This window comes from Phlebotomus papatasi, chromosome 2 (assembly GCF_024763615.1).
Source record: "Phlebotomus papatasi isolate M1 chromosome 2, Ppap_2.1, whole genome shotgun sequence".
NCBI lineage: Eukaryota > Metazoa > Arthropoda > Insecta > Diptera > Psychodidae > Phlebotomus > Phlebotomus papatasi.
The window spans coordinates 84,169,360-84,188,600 of NC_077223.1; the positions used below are offsets into that span (position 1 = coordinate 84,169,360).

Here is a 19,241-nt window from a genome sequence, read left to right on the forward strand (position 1 = left end):
CGAGGGAATATTCCAGTTTATCTGGCAACCCGTGTAGATTTTTTTCATGTTCCGCGGAGGAAAGTGTATGATGGTGGAAAAATAGCTTTAAAAACGCCTCAAAACAGAAAATTTAGGAAAATGTAAAGGTCCTAGTGTAGTGTCAGTGAAGTGTTCTATCCTCACAAGGTGAGATTTATTGGAAAAATTGAGAATTTTGTGTGAAAAAGTGCCCCCATATTGTACGGAAGCTACGCAATTTGAGTCCTTACCTGTGACGAAGGAAAAAGTGATTTTCCCAAGTTTTCCGAAGAGGATTTACTTATCTGGGATTGAAAATGTCTTCTTTGGCACAAATTTTGTCTCTCCCAGTAGTTTTCAGAGAGGAAAATTTGCGATAAAACTGGAAAATACGCAGCATAAATTCCTTTGGAGGAGAGTCTTGAAAAAAATTTCCATGAATTTTTTCTTCTCACGCATCCCTATTGCGCAAATGTAGTTTTCTCCTGCCTTTTCTGTTTCTGTGGGCATTTTACTCGAGACAATCGTCTTCAGTGTTGTTCAAACAATCCATTGGCACAAAAGAGAATAGAAGACACATAGTGTAATTTGAATAATTCTATTTTTGAATCATGATTGTGTGCCTGGCGGTTTATGAGGAAAAAATCAATTGACTCAGCTTTTCCCTCAAAATTCAATGGATTCTCCCCCAATAAGCTCAAATTGACGTCCCCACAAGTCAAAGATTCACCTGTGTTTCAGTTGTACTCAGCAAATGTCTCGAGCAACGGCCAGCGGAATGTCTCAGGGCAGTTCCGACAAGAAGAAATACAGATCAAGGTGAGGAAGTGTCTCAAGTGAATTTGTGTCAAAAATCGCGCCTGGTGCTCAAATCCCACCTCCTCTGTGCAGGTCAACGTCTCGCTTTGTGGACCTAGACAAGCAGAGGAAAACAAAATGCATTGGAGGTACTCCGAGTCTCTCCTCAATTCCCAATACCATCAAGTTGAGTATGCTCAACAGTGGCCTCCTATCTTTCGATCGGGTCAAACTGGAGGCCAGGGATGAAAATAATTCCCTGTCGCAAACCATCCCAGATCGACAAGTTCCACTCAAGTACTTCTTAAAGCTCTGTGAGCAGCGCAAAAAATTTCCCGTCCTCTTCAAATTGGAGTTCCAGACAGCCATCAAAGTGGAGAACAATTCCATCCGGCATGCTACCCGGAAGAACAATCTGGAGAAGAATCAGAACCAAAAGTGCGTTCCCTATGACTACAATCGCGTCGTACTGAAGAAGATTGATGGTATACCGGATTCAGACTACATTAATGCATCCTACGTTGATGTAAGTTGATTCACTATTCCTTTTTTTACATCCAGAGATTTCTTCGAAAAACAATTTGAATTTGATGGGAAGAATAACAAATTAATTCTCGGGAAATTGAGGGAATCGGAAAGGTGCCTGGTACACTGCCATAAATAAGTATCAGAACACTTCTTAAAAAAATTATTTGAGAATATTTTAAGGATTAAGACTGAGTTTTAATTTAATTTCAAAGATTTTTTTTTTATTTTCATAAAGCTTGCTATTTTGTTAACCCTTTAAGGACGATTGGAACACCGGTGTCCCATAAAGAAAATAATTTTTCCTGACTACCCAAAGTTAATTTTTTCTTATGTCTCTACATAATTGGAAAGTAGAAGGTTAAAGGAATCTAGAATATTTTCTGCAAGTCTCTAGCTATTTGTTATGTAGTAAATATTTAAGCTCAAAAATGGCGATTTTTTAAATTCTCAAATTCATAATTGATTTTATTTATTTTTTATCCTTCCAATTTTTTTTAATCCAAAACCCTTTTGGCAATAAAAACTACAATACTCATACGTAATATTTTTCATTAAAGCGAAAAATATTATTCATTCACTGAGAAAAAAATGGGGGTGCGATTAACTTTTTTTTCCTTATAACTTTAACAATTTTTAGGTGTAAAAATATATCAACATTTTTTAATGTTCATTTTACACCTTTTTAAGGGTAAAATTAACATGAAAAGTGTAACTTTAACCCCTAATACACCTAAAAAGGGTAATATTTACACCGATTTTGGATCAATACTGCAGGGTAAAATAAACATTCCCGGAATGTTATTTTAACTTTTTCGGATTTCTCTCAGTGTAGAGGCCATTAGGCAGTGTTCAATATTTAATGCTAAAAAATTTGTAATTTAAAGGCTAATGACGTTTCATATTACAAAACCCACTAATATTTAAAGACTAGAACGGTTTTCGCAACAAAATTTAAAAAATAAATTTAATTTAAACCTTATAGTGGTCGCACAGATTTTAAATTGAGTCAAATTCAATTGATTGCAATTTTACCTCTTACTTTTGCAAACTGATATTTCACTGAGCTCTCCGATATTCGACTGATATTGGAACCGAAAATGACAGATATAAATCCATTTTATACGTGCGTGAAGGTGGATTTTTTTAACATTATCGTGTGCTTGACGTTTCACCTGGATATTGGAGAACCGAATATCGAAGAGCCCTGTGTAGATTATCTCTTTCAAATAGTAAATATGTAGCTTCGGCACACCGGGCACACCTTTTAGATCAGGAAAATTTTGTGTAATCGAAATTAACATCCCTGTCTTTCTTTAAAGTTTTGCATATGTCTATCATACTCTTTCGCACTCTTCTTCTTTTGAATATCACACCAAATTAAATTTAGTTCAGTCCAATTTTGAGACCAAAAGAGTGGGAGAGACTTATGCAAATCTTTTGAAAAAAAGGGACGCGAATATTAATTTCTTTAAATTTTACCGATCTAAAAGGTGAGTCGAAGGCATAAGAAGTAAAATTTCAATCGATTGAATTTCAGTCAATTGAAATAGTGTGCATGCTCCAAAAATGTAATTGCAATTATATTAATAAAAAAGAAATACTTCTTCTGTTTTCCATATTTTAAAAATACTCCATAAATACTTACGGCTTCTGTAACACCTTTTAAATCAGGAAAATTTCATGAAATCAAAATTCACATTCCATTGTTTCCCAAACGTTTTGCATGTGTCTCACTTTTTCACACTCCAAATTTTAATTTGTTCTGACGTTCAAAATAAATGGAAAAATGTGCAAGATGGGATAGGCATATGCAAAATGTGTAAGAAAGGGATGCCAATTTTGATTTTATCACATTTTCCTGATCTAAAAGCTGCACACAAATTAGTAAGATTTTGAAATTGAAAAATGCCGCTTTAAATTTTTTAGTGTAACTGTATTATCACACTTGCACATTAAAATTTTAATATGATTCACATTAATTGTCGCTGGTGAGAGTCCAAATGCTCCAAATGTGTAATTTGTGTGTTTGAATCATTTTATATTCAAAATTTGATTTATTTGTTGATAAAAATGTAGACTTGGCCCGCAAAATTTGATATAAATTGTATAGCATTAATGCGAAAAATTAATGCGATTTTCTCTTTAATTTTTTAATGTGAAAAATATTTATGCTTTAGGTAAATTTAAACTTATTTTTGCAGGCCAAGTCCACTTCTTTATCAATAAATAGAAAAACCCAAATATTAAGTGACTCAAAGACACAAATAACATATTTGGACGCTCACAAGCTACAATTAATGTGAATCACATTAAAATTTTAATGTGCAAGTGTGATAACGCCGTAAAGTTGTTGACATTTTAACTTAAATTTTGTATTGAGAAGTTTATTGTTTTTTACCCGAAAAGCTCCTCTTTTACACTTCAAAAAAATTTAAGATTTTTATCGCACAATACGAAGCATCATTTAAAGACCGAATTTAATACATAAAATCTTAAAATATTGACTCATTGGGGGAATTCTGTAACAATATGACAATGTCATATGACAAGTTTAAAATTTTTATGTTGTAAATTCGAAAGAACTAATTAAAAATCTTGAAGCTTCACAGAGCTTTTACAATGGCTATTAGATGCTCACTGGGCTTTAATGTTGTCCTGATTCAGAATTTTACCACGAAAATTTGTCATATGACATTGTCATACTATTACAGAATTCCCCTACCGGATAGGAGTATAAATTAATGGTTATGAGACTTTCACGGCCTTATCATTTTATTGCACGAACTTCAAATTTTGTAGACTTTCATTAATGTCTGAAACAAAATAAATTTTAATCTATAAAATGGTAAATATTTCAAGCTGAGTGAATAATTAGGTCAAAATAATAAAAAAAAAGTTACTTGACCTTTTCTTTAATTGGTTTTTGACATGTAATTCAGATGGAATAATAAGTCTTTATAGCTCCATCAAAAGCCCTCCTTTGTTCAATTAAATGTTCCAACTGCTGCAGATTTTATTGGGAAAATTTTAAAGCTCATAATCCATGAGGAAAATGTGTGTTTCGGGAAATTTTCTTCTAAAGAACTCCTTGAATAAATTCTGTTTTATTATTATTTCGGAAGAAGTGTATTGGCTCGGAAAATTTTATTTATAAATATTTACATTAACCATGGAAAGTGTGCTAGTGAGTTTGCAAAATATTCACTTTAGAATTTTTTTATACTTCCTCAAAACATAACACTTCTTTGTTATTCTTAGTGAGAAGTCTCTTAAGCTGCCATGAAATTTTAATGCTATATTTTACCATCGAAATGATTTAATTTGAAATGAAATATCCCTGGCAAAATGTCTCTCCCTCTTCAGAGTCTTCTGAAGCCAAATGCGTATATTGTGACTCAAGGACCAACTGAGGAGACTGTTGTCGATTTCTGGAGGATGATTTGGAGTGAGAATGTGAGTGCTATCATCATGTTGACAAAGACTTTTGACTTCACAAAGGTAATTTTTGTTAAAGAAATCCTTGTTGGGATTGAATTTCAAGAGGCTCCTCTTTTATTTGTGTTTTTTGATGGGGGTGTCCTTCAGGTGATGTGCGTTCAATATTGGCCAGCTTCGAAGGAAAAGGATGAATTCTATGGTGATATCAATATTGATATTGTGAAAGAGGAGCAATTGGCTAACTTTCAAATTCGCACATTTCGTATTTACAATAAAAGTGAAGGGGTGAGTAATAAAGAATTTACTCTCTCTCTCAATCAACAAACTTTCAGTCTCTATTGTCTGGCGATTGTTTGATGAAAATGTTTCTATTACGTTTATTTTTTATTGTTTTTTTTGGGGCTATTTTTAGGGTCCAACAGCATCACGAGATATATTGCAATTTCACTTCACCGAGTGGCATTCACATTCTTGTCCGTTTTCAAATGCTGTCTTGGAATTTCGACGGCGTGTCCGTGCTGTTGTAGGAAATATTATCACGGCCAATAGCGTCATTGGTCCGATGCTCGTTCACTGCAAGTGAGTCAATGCATTTTCACTTTCTATTTTGTCACTTTATTACAATTTTATTTCATCAAATCAGGCGAAGCGCATCTCTCGAAAATGATCACACATTTTTGTGTAGGGGAAGGCTTTGCAGCTTCGCACACACTCTGGCTTAGAACACTTCATATTTTTCCCATATTCCTTTAATGAATCTGCCCTATGGCAATATATTTTAACAGCTAGTTTTAAGTCACTTATTTCCTGAAAAAAAAACAGATTCATTAAAAAATATGGGAAAAATATGAAGCGTTCGAAGCTAAAGTATGTGCGAAGCCTGAAAGCCTTCCCTTATTTTAATTAAGACTTGTTCCGCAAAAAATTATTGCTTTGCAAATTTTCTCTTCGAAATTAAATGAAAATCTTTATAAACACTGAGAAAAAACGAGGCTGCGATTAACTTTTTGTCCTCATAATTTTAACACTTTTTAGGTGTAAAAATATATCAACATTTTTTAATGTTAATTTTACACCTTTTTAAGGGTAAAATTAACATGAAAAAGGGTCACTTTAACCCCGAATACACCTGAAAAGCGTAATAATTACACCGATTTCGGATCAATAATGCAGGATAAAATTAACATTTCCGGAATGTCATTTTAACTTTTTCGGATTTCTCTCAGTGAAGGCTTCTACACATTGAGAGTAATTTTCATCAAAAATTGCATTTTTAACAGAGTTTTGACGTTTCCACTTGCAGATAATCTCCTTCAAAAAAGCAATTTTTGACTAAAATTGCACCCAATGTGTAGGGACCTTAAAGTTGTAGTAGTTTGAATTTCTTCTTATTCCTTATGTTAAAACAAAATTATATAGAATTGTGTATTTTTGCTAATTAATTTTGGCACTGTACAACAGAATAGTAATAATCAAATTTGGATAGTTACTCAATTTATAACTCTAAATGTAGTAAAATTGTCATGCAAATTTCAGCAAAGAGAAAAAAGTTGTTTTCGTTTATTTCATTTTACCGGTGATCATCTTAAATGCTTATTAGAAATTATGTAGACTACAGTGGGGGCGGTTCCTCGCGGAACCGCTGCACCCAGGCCTCATTTTGGGCCCATTATGCATCCATTGGGAGAAATTATGTAAATTTTCATAAAGATTTTTTTTAATTGCTCTAAATTTTTTTTTAATTAGGCAAATTTAATTTTTCGCTTACTGAATTTGGGGTTTTACTGACCAAACTTGTATTCTTAGTGAGCGATATTTAACTGAAGAAATTCAATATTTATCTGACCGAAATTTTTTTATGAAGATATCAAATTTTACTGCACAAATTTAATATTTTAATGACCAAATGTAATTCTCATAATTTTTACAAAAAAAAAATTTGATGGCAAAATTAAATGTTACACCTTTTAGATCAGGATGATTTCGTTAAATCAAAATTCAACTCAATTTCTATCTTAAAAATTCTGCATATGCCTTTCTTGACTTTTTGCACTCTCCTTCTTTTGAACATCACGACAAATTCAATTTAGTTCAGTCCAGATTAGAATGAGAAGAAGTTGCATAGATATATGCAAAACGTTTGAGAAAAATCGAGATGTGAATTGTTATATCGTGAAATTTTCTTGGTCTAAATTGTGTGCCAGAGCCGTAATTAACTAAATTTATGTTGTTATGGCTCCGGCACACCTTTTAGGTCGAAAAATTTCAAGAAATCAACATTCAGATTACTTTCTTTCTCACACGTTTTGCATAGGTCTATCTCATTCTTTCGTACACCAAATTCGATTGAGCTAAATTGAATTTGTTGTGACGTTTAAAAGAAGAAGAAGAAGAGCGCGAAAGAATGAAATAAACATATGTAAAGCATGTAAGAAAAAAAGGGATTCAAAATTCGATATCATGAAATTTTCCTGACCTAAAAGATGTGCCGGAGCCATTACAGATCAAATTGATTATTTTGATAAATACACTTTTTATGAAAATATCATGAAATAAAAATTTGCATTCCTTTCTATCTCAAATATTTTGCATATATCTATCTCATTATTTTGCATTCCAAATTCGATTGAGCTAAATTCGATTTGTTTTGATATTTAAAAGAAGAAGAAGAGTGCGAAAGAATACAAGCAAAGCTTTTAAGAAATAAAGGAATGCAAATTTCGACTTCGTGAAATTTTCCTGATCTAAAAGGTGTGCCAGAGTCATTACTGATGAAATTAAAAATTTTGTGGCTCTGGAATACCTTTTAGATTAGGAAAATTTCATGTAATCGAAATTCATATCCCTTTCTTCCTTAAAAACTTTGCATATGTCTATCTCACTCTTTCGGACTCTTCTTCTTCTTTTGAACATCACACGAAATTCAATTTAGTTTCAAAATATTTGAAAAAGAAAAGGATATTAATTTCGATTTCATGAAATTGTTCTGACATAAAAGGTGTCCCGGAGACTTTGAAATCGAAAATTATTTTTTTTCGAATTTGTCTCTTTTTAATTCAACTCAGCGATGGAGGAGGTCGTTCTGGAGTTTACTTGGCCATTGATGCCAATATGGAATTGGCTGAAGAAGAGGAATGTTTCCATTTATTTGGATATCTGAAGAAGCTCCGTCAGTCGCGAAAAGGTTTAATTGAGAATGTGGATCAGTACAAATTTGTCTATGATACTCTCGAGGAATATCTGTGCTGTGGGAATTCCTGGTTCCCAGTGTCCAAATTGTCGGAGAAATTGAAAGAAAAGAGCCTTAAGAATCCTGCGACTAAAATTAATGAGTACCAAAAGGAGTTTGATCAAATTTGCAAGCAGACTCCCAGGTAAATGTCCCTCAATCAATTCTCAATTTAATTTAATTAACTTCTCAACAATTCTCCCTGCTTAATTAGATTTTCTATTGGTGACTGCGCAGGAGGTCATCGAGCTGACAATAGAGACAAAAATCGGGATGTTCTCTGTGTTCCACGTAAGTTTGAACTCTCTTTTTTTTGCAAGGTCAATTTTGACCTTTGTCCTTTCATTTAATTAGTATAATCTCATTTAGTGATGAAGTGAGAACGAGTGGCCGATAAAACACTGAAAATTTAATCATTTTGTCTTTGTAGCCGATAATTACCGGCCCTATTTGACATCCTTTCAGGGAAATGCTTTTACGGACTATATAAATGCGGTGTTTGTGGATGTAAGAAATTGATTGTCATCCCCTCTTCCAAATGGATGTTTTTTACTCCACATTTTAATCCCAATCACTCCCTTTTGTTATTTAAAATTCTTTAATCGATTAACTTGTTGAACCCTTTGGTATTCTTGTGCTTCTGGCTCACAATATTATTATAAGTTTTGCAAAAAAAAATCCAATGCAGTATGTTTACTTTTTTCGTGTGTATAGTTGCAATAATGGATGATTCAGTAAATTTCTAGTTTGTCCTAATCTAATCGAATTTACTTTGATTTTTTTTCAATTAAAATTATAGAAAAAAATTAACCACTTTCTGTTTTTCGATATTGGTCGAATTTGTAACACTTAAATGTTTTTAATGAAAACAAATTATCAATGCAGTCTCAAATCTTTATTATTTTTTTACAAAGTTTTCTCAGCTTTATTTAAGATGTTTTTACTAAAGTTCTCTAAAATCCCTTAAACATTAACAAAAAATAAATAAAAAAGAAAAATAATTTTGGTTATCACATGAGAGATCAATGCTATTTCTATTAGGGATTTTGGCACTTCGGGATTTTGGCTTTTGGGATTTTCGTTTTGGGATTTCGACTATTCGGGATTTTCATCCTTTCCGGAATTCGGCTTTTCAGGATATCGACAAATTAGGGATTTCAGCATTTCGGGATGTTGGCTCATCGGGATTTTGGTCCTTTCCGGATTTTGGTTTTTCGGGATTTTGATACATTCAGAATTGTGGGTCATTGAGGTTTTGACCTATTCGGCTTTTCGATCATTTGGAATTTAGGTCTTTCTGGGATTTGCCGTTCGGGATATTGTCTATTCAGGATTTTCATTCTTTCCGGAATTCGGCTATTCAGGATATCGACCCATTCGGGATTTCAGCATTTCGGGATGTTGGCTCATCGAGATTTTGGTCCTTTCCGGATTTTGGCTTTTCGGGATTTCGATACATTCAGAATTGTGGATCATTGAGGTTTTGACCTATTCGGCTTTTCGGTCATTTGGAATTTTGGTCTTTCCGAGATTTGCCGTTCGGGATATTGTCTATTCAGAATTTTCATTCTTTCCGGACTTCGGCTATTTAGGATATAGACCCATTCGGGATTTCAACCTTTCAGGATCTTGGCTTTTCGGGATTTGGCTTTTAGGATCTTTGTTTTTCGGAATTTTGGTTTCCGGGATTTCGACCCTGATTTTCCGCAATTTTTTATCACTTAATAGAGGAATAAATTTCCTATAAAAATATGTTTATTTGATATTTATAACGTTTGCGAGAGTAAAACGTCACAAATTATCCGAAGACTGACAGAATTTGTCCCAGCAATTTTGAGAATCTCCACAAAATCGACTTTTAGAAAATTATTTAAAAATCACATTTCTTTCGAGATAGAGGAAAATAGTCTTCTGCAATGTTGTAGAGCAGTAAATTTCCTATAAGAATATGCTCTTTATAAAACGTTTAAGTTTTCTCAGAGCTCGTGAAAGAATTAAATATGCGTTTCAATTTTTTCAATTCAATTTATTCATCTCATTTTCATCAGCGTTTTGACAAGTTTTGCCCCAATCTCCCCTATACGTGTGATTTTTGAGCGCATACCGGTTCAAAAATTCAGAATGGTGAATTTTCTGATCATTGGTGTGTTAGGACGAAATGTTCATTTGGGCTAGCTGCAAAACATATCCGAAAATGAAACAAATCGTTGGAGCCATTTTCGAAGAAACCTAAAATAACATGGTTTTAGAGGATAGCAGGGGGGTCAGGGGGAAATTAGAACAGATTCCTCTCGACAATATAGAGTTAAAAGGGAGGGGGGTCATCGAAAACCTGAAGTCGATATCTTTGACCGCATAGATTTCACACTGAAAAAATATATACGACCAATAAATAAAAATACTTTAACAAAATATATCATTTACGAGTATTTTACCGATTCATTACCGATTGAGGCGGACGCAGCAAAGTTGGAAATTGAAGACATTTTCAAAATATTAAAATTTAAGTAAATCGGTCGAAAAATAGGTTTTCTATCCTGAACTTTAACGTTCAAAAATTCAAAATCGAAAATCGAAAACAGATGCATGCGCGAAATATTATCTCCAAAACGTATCCAGAAATGAACGAAATCGTTAAATCCGTTTTCGGGAAAAAAAGGGAAAAAGCGTCTCTAGATAAGATTTTTTTTTAGAGTGGGTCATTGAAGTCCGGAAGTTGATGTCTCTTATGGTTTGCCCTCTAGTTCGGTAACAAGTTGAGAAAAAAAACTAGGGTGGAGTAACCACTTATCGCCACTTTTAGCAAAAAGTGAAATTAACTTTATTATAAGTTTTGACCCCTTATTATCAGATAACTCAAATTTGACACAAATTTACTTAGATATATTGGCTCTAGATTCGCCAAAATAATAATCCTACAATTTAACGTGGGAGTACCTTAAAAACTGATTTTTATTAAAATTGCAAAAATAACCACTTCGTCGCCACTTTTTACCACTTTTGGCCAGTTCTGTAACCACTTCTCGCCACCCAATTGAAAAGGTTCAAACTCGATTATTTTAGGTAATATTATGTAAAGAATACATTCAGCATTTCTTTTTCTTCATGAACACTTTATTATTAGGGGAGACTGGGGTAAAAAGTCACAAGTCGAAAATTTCATAATTCAATATCTTCCAAGATAAAAGAGATAGCGGCTTCAAATTTTTTCCTTAGATAGCTTCCATGAACCTTTTTCAATGTCGTAAGTTTCTTAGAATTCGAACAGGGGATTTAGAAAATAAAAAATATTGAAATTTTTAGGCCTGTTTTTGAAATATTTTTATTCAAAGAGATATCAATTTTTACCTACTTAATTTCCAAAATTGATGCACTGGCGAATATTTCCTAAATGATTTGGATTCCCTGAGTACGAATCCACTATCCGTTTTAGCTTTTTCCAAATATTCTTCTCTCCAGAAATCTTTTTCTTAAAAATGACCACTTGGGGTAAAAAGTATCAAAAGGTATGGGGCATAAAGTAACAAAAACCGAAGCAATTCCTGATGTCTCACGGCGAAAAGAAACGTCATTCATTGCCATGTGTCGCCGCTTGTTGTTTATTTTGCATGGGTCAAACAATTTGCAGTTTTATTGGAATAATACTCATGAATCACAGAACTGTGATTCGTTACCTCATTCCCCTTAGCCCATCAACCATCGATGTTCTCTGAATTACTCCCCGATTGAGAAGTTTTGCCTGGTTCTCCACTTGATCATCGTGCTCATTTTTTTGTGAGACACAGAAGCAATTGAACACCCCGGATACCCCATGGAACCTAAAAAGATTGCGATGACACGTTGAGAATCTGCATTCCTCCGTTTATAGGCATCAACTATATTATATAGCACTACTGAATGGACACACATAGTTAAATTGAGTGGCATATACTATGAAAAAAACTCTATTTTGCACTAGCACTTCTTCCTTTAATTTGTTTTTATTTTGCACTTAAGTGACGTTTACTCGGCAACTCTTCGGCAGATTTCGTCAAATGCATCTCGCCCAATTCGCCATTTTCGCCTTTTCAGAATGGTTAAATAGAATTTTCTTGCCAAAAAAAGCCTTTGGAAAATAACTTTAAAAATGCTTTTCTCGTTCAGATAGGAAAAACTCTGTTGCACAAAGGTGTAGAGAAATAAACATCCTATGAAAATATGTCATCTAGGCATTTTTTAATGTTATGGGAGCCCGTAATAAAGGGTATCAAAATGTGATAATTTTACCCCATACTATTTGCCCCAGCATTTTTGAGAATGGTCACAAAATCACCTTTTAGAAATCAGCTCAATAAACGTATTTCCTTACAAAATAGAGGAAAAATTACTTCCACAAAGTTGTAGAGCGGTAAATTTCCTATAAAACTGTGCTAATTATAAATTTCTGAAGCGCTCGAGTAGCTTGTAAAAAAATAAAATATCCGTTTTGTGACTTTTTACCCCAGTCTCCCCTACTCACTGATTTTTCTTCGCTTTTATTTGAAAAAAAAATTAGACTAGGGTAAACTGGTACAAGTTAGACAATGGTACAATTTGGACGGGGTTTTTTTTCTTGATAAATTTAGTACTTCACTTTTATTTGTATATGTTTAATGCTTTAGTTTTATAATTTGGTTCCTTATTGTGCTTAAAAACAAATTTTGTATTGTATTTATCAAGAAAAAAAGCCATGTCCAACTTGTATCACTTTACCCTATTGCAAAAAATAAACAAAGAAGATTTGAAAACTGGGAATCTATGAAGTGAAGTTAGCATCGCCTATTGAAAAGCAATGGCGACAGGTGGTAAAGCAATTTTAGAACATTACCACTTTCCGCCATGGTTCATTTTCACATAAAAATAATATAAAATGAAACATTAGCTAACTAAATACAAATTTCACGTATTCGCCGAATATATTTAAATGTTTAATAGGCAAATTATTTATTCAAAATCGTAAATTTTGTTCGATAAGAGTTTCATGACATTTACTATATTTGGTAAGAAATATTTGATTCGATGCACTTACTTAAAATATTCCTCTAAAAAATGCTCAAACATTTAAATTCAAAACAGAAAATTAGTGTATTTCATCTCTATAAGTAACAGTAGTAGAAATACAAATAATTTTACGGCTAATTTATTTTACAAATAAATGGAAAAATTGCGATTTCAAATTGCGATAAGTGGCGAACAGTGGGGCACTGGCGAGAGGTGGTGAATCCACCCTAATTATAAGAAACCGATCTCTCTTTGTATTCGAGCAGTAAAATAAGGAAATGCATTGTCTCTCGTGGGATAGTATAAAATCATTATCTTTTTTATAAATTTTTTATACAATAAAAGCAATATTTATGAAAATAATAATGGTTTCGTGTATTGGAATGTATTTATTATGCTTATTGAATCATCCTTTATGAATAAAAAATATTTTAATGCTTTAATAGCAGTATTTAGTGCGAAAGAAAATTACAAAACCCGGATGAAATTAAAATATTTTACATGATTAATGTTACATAAATTTCTTTTAAAAATATTTCTGCCAAAAAATACTGCTAAATACTGCTGCTATTTTATTAAAATTAAGTGGCAAATTTCTGGCTGTTGAGTGTCTATTAATTCTAAGGATGAAGTTTATTCGTAACCAAGACACTCCTTCCCTTTGTCTTTCAGGGCTATACAAAGCCAAGAGAGTATATTGTGACTGAATGGCCAGTTATAAAGACTCTGGGAGAATTTTGGTCTCTGGTTTATGATCATGAGTGTGCGGCGGTGGTTGTAACATGCAGTCCTCCGCCGAATTCACAACAGTATCCGGCTTTTTGGCCGGATAAGAGGAAGTCATCGGTGAAGTATGGGCCAGTGTTTACAATTACGTGCAAGGCCAGCAAGCACTTTAGTAACATCAAGACATGGGAATATGTGATTAACAAGAAGATTGTTTCACTTACGGAACTGATGGCTGGAGTTAAAGCACCAGCGAAAAGCTGCAAACTCTTTCAGCTGACTTGCTGGCCAATGGGACACAAAGTGCCAACATCTACCAATTCCTTGGTGGAGTTGATGAATATGGTGGAACAGTGGAGGGCTAAGATGGACTATGGACCTGTCTGCGTTGTCTCACCGTAAGTTTTTTTCTTAATTTCTTATTAAAAATATCCTAAAAATTTATCTATAAGAAAAATCCGATTTAAAAGAAAAAGAAACCGAAAATATTAATTAGAAAAAATCAGAAGGAGTTAAATGAAAAATATCAAATCTAAAGTTTAATATATTAATTGTAAATGTTTAAAAATATTCAATTAGATCAGGTAAAGAAAATTATGAATAAAATTTGGATTTGGTTGGAAATCCCTAAGTTGCAATAATGAGATAAATAGATGAATATTTCATTTCGTCAATAATTACTTAATTGACGTTTGACTTTTTACGTCCATCGTCGTCTTAACATTGATTGGGTCTGAATTCCGAATAAGGGGATATACGAGGTTTTATTGACGTATAGGATTTCAAGTTGGAAGACTTTTCTTGGAGGAAATTGCGATCAGGTTTCTGAATAATCACCCTAAAAAGAATTCTTATTAGACCAAAAAAAACTTAAGACTTTACTTGTAACATCGACGTAAATCCGATTTTAATTATTTAAGTAGTTTATATAGCTGAAAGAAGACCAAACGTAGATTCAATTTTGCTTTAAATTTTTATGATCTTAAAAAGATAGCAAAGCGTCCCAACTTTGCGGAGTACTCGAACTCATGAGAAATGCTGCACCTTTTTATCTTTTCGCATGCTTTTAGGGTCCTTTACTGCCGATTTAATTGTTTCATAAATAAAAAAAACATTCCAGAACAAAAAAATTGCATAAGAAAAATACATTTTAGACTTTTAGAAAGAATATTTTAGCATCAGTAAAAAGCATACGAATAAATAAAGAAGTAAATCCGAGAAAGTTATATCGTTTACTGGTACATTACCGACTAAGTCCGATGCAACCGGGTTGGAAATTTTCAAGATCTTTCAAAAAAAATCAAATTTGAGAAAATCTGTTGAAAAATGGACCATTGAAAGTGGTTGAACTTTGATCTTCGAAAGTATTTTTCGAACATTGATGTCTAAGGACGAATTATACCCTTTGACTACCTCCAAACATATTCGAAAATGCAAAAAAAATCTAGGAGCCGTTTTCAATATAAACCAAACATGGTCCTAATAATGTTGATTTATGGGGGGTCGTCGAAGATCGAAAGTCGATACCTCTTACCGTTTGGCTTCTAGCCGTGTCACAAATTGAAAAAGAAAGTGGGTTTATGTATCTGCTCCCTCTTTGAGTTCGAGCAGTAAAATAAATGCAGAAAATATGTTAGAAATATTTTTACTCAAAATTTTCACATTCCACCCCCCGCCGGAGACCACTTTTGTCAAACAAATCTTCACGTTTCAGACGATTTCTAAGAAATGTCGTCAAGCTGTTTGTCCGTCTGTCCATCCGGCTGTTGCCAGCACTAGAAGCCAAACGGTAAGGGATAGCGACTTGGGGCCTTCGGGGGACCTCCTATTAGTCGACACAAGGATCGTTAACATGCATATCATTTTCCCCCACCCCTCCCCTTCCCCTCCAAACCATGTTTTTTGGGATTGTTCGAAAACGCGTCGTAGGGTCAAAGGAACACCTCTTCGACAGGGAACTTCTATTGACATTTTTGTCAAATTGTTGTAATTTATTTAATGCATCCAGTAATAATCTAGGGTAAATTAAACTAATTCAAAACCTGCTCCAAATGGAAATTATTCGCTACTCCAAACGGAAACGTCATTCTTTTCATGATAAATACAGTACTAAGTTATTATATTTATATATTTTCTATTACCACAGTTTCATTATTTAGTTAATTTTGCTCCAAATAAAGCAAAAATCCATTCATATTGACAAATTTTAATTTGTTAATTTCTCAGAAAAATTAAAAGTGTACTTTTCACCATCGAATTTTTCATCGATCGACCATATTTTCCAATGAAAAACACAATAAGGTGATTGTTGTTTACTCGTTTTGTTTAACATTTATGTCATATTTCTGGCTAATTTTAGTTAAATTAAGTGCTAATCTTTATTGTTAACGGTACGTGAAATTTTCAAATTAAATAATTACCTATTTCGTGAGCAAAAAGGTTTTTTTTTTAAGTGTCTGCAAATGCTTCAATAGGAAACCCCGGAAATATGATTTTTTTGGAGAGATTTTCTTATTGTTTTAGATGGGGAAAGAGAAAAAACCAGGAATAAGAACATATCGTGCACTCAGGAGCAACTCAACAAGGTTTTGGAAGCCTTTGCCGCGGTTTCACTTACACTGTTTGTCTCCAATTAGAAAATTTCCGTTGCTTCCATTTGGATTAATTTGTTTCCAATAGAAGAATTTTACACTCGCGTATTTTTCTTGTATTTAAGGAGTTTTCAAATTATATCTAAAGAATTTTCACTAAACAGTAACATTCTAGAAGAGTCAAGGAGCAAATTTATATAATTATCTTCAGAAAAAAAAGTTGAACTTAAAGTGTTGAATTTTCTGTCAAAGTTAAAGCGTCTGGAAATGGTTTTGAATTAGGATATTTACCCTAAGTAATATAACGTTTTTTCATTAATCTGCGTTTTTCGATAAGAATAAGTGTTCGAATTTCGTATTCCAAATACAGTAGACTCTCGCTCAGTTGGCTCTTTTTCAATCGGGCGAAAAATTTTGTTGACAATTTTCACGTTTAATTATGAAGCTAATTTGCTCAAATTCGCTGTAGTTCTTTCTATTTTATCGTTATTCTTTATAATTGAGTGCTGTTTGTCGAATTTACAAAGGCTTTGATGTCCAAATCTATCGATAAACCGGATGACATTTTTCCCCAAATGCCCAATTGAGAGAGAGTCTACTGTAGTACAGAGTAGAGTGTCAATTGGTCCTGAGACGAGTTCTTAAAGTGTCAATAGGTGTTCCTTTCACCCAACGATTTTTTTTCATTTTTGGTTATGTTTTAGATATTACCCAGGCGGACATTTGACCATGTGTGAAAATACCGTTGAATCACTCCTAATAACGGTTTTTCAAGCTCAAAGGTTAAAAAGACACCGGAGAGCGGATTTATTAAGCGAATGCGGTCATGTTTGGGCTAGTTGGAAAGGTCTTGGAATTTCCTATAAAACTGAACCGGTTCCAATCGGTTGTGAACCGGTAATGAACCGGTTGATAGCCGATAACTAATTTTTTCTGAAAATCAATTCCTTTACTTTTAAAACAAATTTGGAGGATCTATTGAATGATTTATGAATCGGTTCAAATCGGTTGAGAACCGGTAAATGGTAAATGATGCGAAAGTACTTTTGCGGTATAGCATCTAAGTCACGAGTTCGAGCATTTCGCAAAGACTGGGACGCTTTGCTACCCCTTTTTTCAAAACTCTTAAATTTTTTCGTATAGTTGCGAAAAGAAATAAAATTGCGCATTAAAAAACTTGCAATATCTCCTGAATTTCATGTTGTTATCTGAGAAGTTTCTTACCATGAAAGTTACAATATCTTTGTCTTTGTGCTTTGGTGAAAGCATGTACGGAAAGTTAGACATCTCAACTTGATGCATTAAAGCATCTGAAGCATTTTAATGAGAATGGACAAGTTCCAATGAAATTTCTGTATTTTCGAAGGGACGGAAGGAGTCGAGCTGGAGTTTATTGTGCTGCAAATGCTTGCATTGAGCAAGTTATTCAGCATGGGGAAGTGGATATTTTTCAAGCAGTCAAAACCGTCAGAAGGAATCGTCCACAACTTGTTGAGAATATTGTGAGTTATTCTTGTTTAATTTTTGCGTTAATGGAGAAACTTTAAATTTATTCTGATAAATTTAATGCAGACGGAATACAAATATGGCTATGATTTGGTGCTTCACTATGTGCTCCACTATTTGGAGAAGGATCTAAAGGACAAGGATAAGGATAAGGAAAAAGAAAAGAATACAGGACAAAATTAAAAGCCTCTACTATTGTATTTGATGTTGGTAAATATTTCCTGTTTTTATTTTCTATATATTATATAGAGAGAAAAAAAAACAATATTTGAGGGAATTGTAAAATATTTCTATTCATGTTGCAAAGAGAAAAAAAATATTTGTCGTCCATGATATTTGTTGTATACCAAATTTTATTGAAGAGATAGAAGGAAGAACCTATGTTTGATATAAGGATATATTTATATAGATGAATGATGTAGATTTTTTTGAATCAGTGATGGGCATTTTGGTGAATTTTGCACAAGTTCTCTCCCAAGTCTTCGCAAAGTGTACTGAATTATGCTAAGCAATAACATAAAATCATGAGACTCTTAACTATTTATTTTATAAACCAACTGAATAAATTTCTATTTAAATGATTTAGTAAACTGTGCCATTGTTAATCATTTAAATAATAAATAGGCTGATCAGGAACTGTGTCAAATTTAGTATTTGCTAGGAAAGACTGTATTAATAGGAAATGATAATTTTTAATTTGGATAAATCTTTCACAATTTATACTCCAAGAATCTCCTGCCAAAATGTGCAAAAGCCGAAAATGCCCATCAACGATGATGATTCTGTTGAAGATGTTTAAAAGACGGGTAGAAGTATTTTCCTTAGTGAAGTGGCTAAACCTCTGTACCCGGAGAAAAAAAAACCAAACCAAAAGCACAAAATAAATGTTAACGGAATATTTAAATATGCGCTTTATTCATTTGAAATTTTGAAAACCAATCAAATGCGCGGTGAAGCAACTGGTGACGCAATTGATGGGTTTCGCATCCCATTGAAATTTTGGGTGCACCTGCTTATTTTGGAGAAAGTGCCTTGGAGGTTCCTACGACAAATCCTAGGAAAAAGATCAAAGTTGAATTTAACCCTTTTAGGTCGGATCATCAACTTCGTACTCATATTCTCTATTAGGTTTTTTTGTTATTATGGAGAAAATCCAAATGAATAAAAGTTAATGGTACAGTAGACTCTTGCTCAATCGGCTCTTTTTCAATCGGGCGAAAAATTTTGTTGATAATTTTCACGTTTAATTATGAAGCTAATTTGCTCAAATTTGCTGTAGTTCTTCCTATTTTCTCGTGATTCTTTATAATTGAGCGCTTTTTGTGGAATTTACAAAGGCTTTGACGCCCAAATGTATCGATAAACCGGATGACATTTCACCCCAAATGTCCATTTGAGAGAGAGTC

At 33.2% G+C, this 19,241-nt stretch overlaps 1 protein-coding gene across 1 annotated transcript; it reads left to right on the forward strand.

Annotated features, from left to right (window-relative positions):
* The first annotated feature begins 8 nt into the window (after positions 1-8).
* Positions 9-18,739, forward strand: LOC129804754 (receptor-type tyrosine-protein phosphatase kappa). Its single transcript, XM_055852343.1, has 12 exons — positions 9-168; positions 742-819; positions 892-1,324; positions 4,690-4,824; positions 4,912-5,049; positions 5,177-5,343; positions 7,830-8,138; positions 8,208-8,284; positions 8,424-8,500; positions 13,685-14,136; positions 17,696-17,831; positions 17,902-18,739. Exons 2-12 carry the CDS (start codon positions 755-757, stop codon positions 18,016-18,018), a joined length of 2,106 nt encoding a protein of 701 aa, XP_055708318.1. The 5' UTR covers positions 9-168; positions 742-754; the 3' UTR covers positions 18,019-18,739.
* The last annotated feature ends 502 nt before the right edge of the window (positions 18,740-19,241 follow it).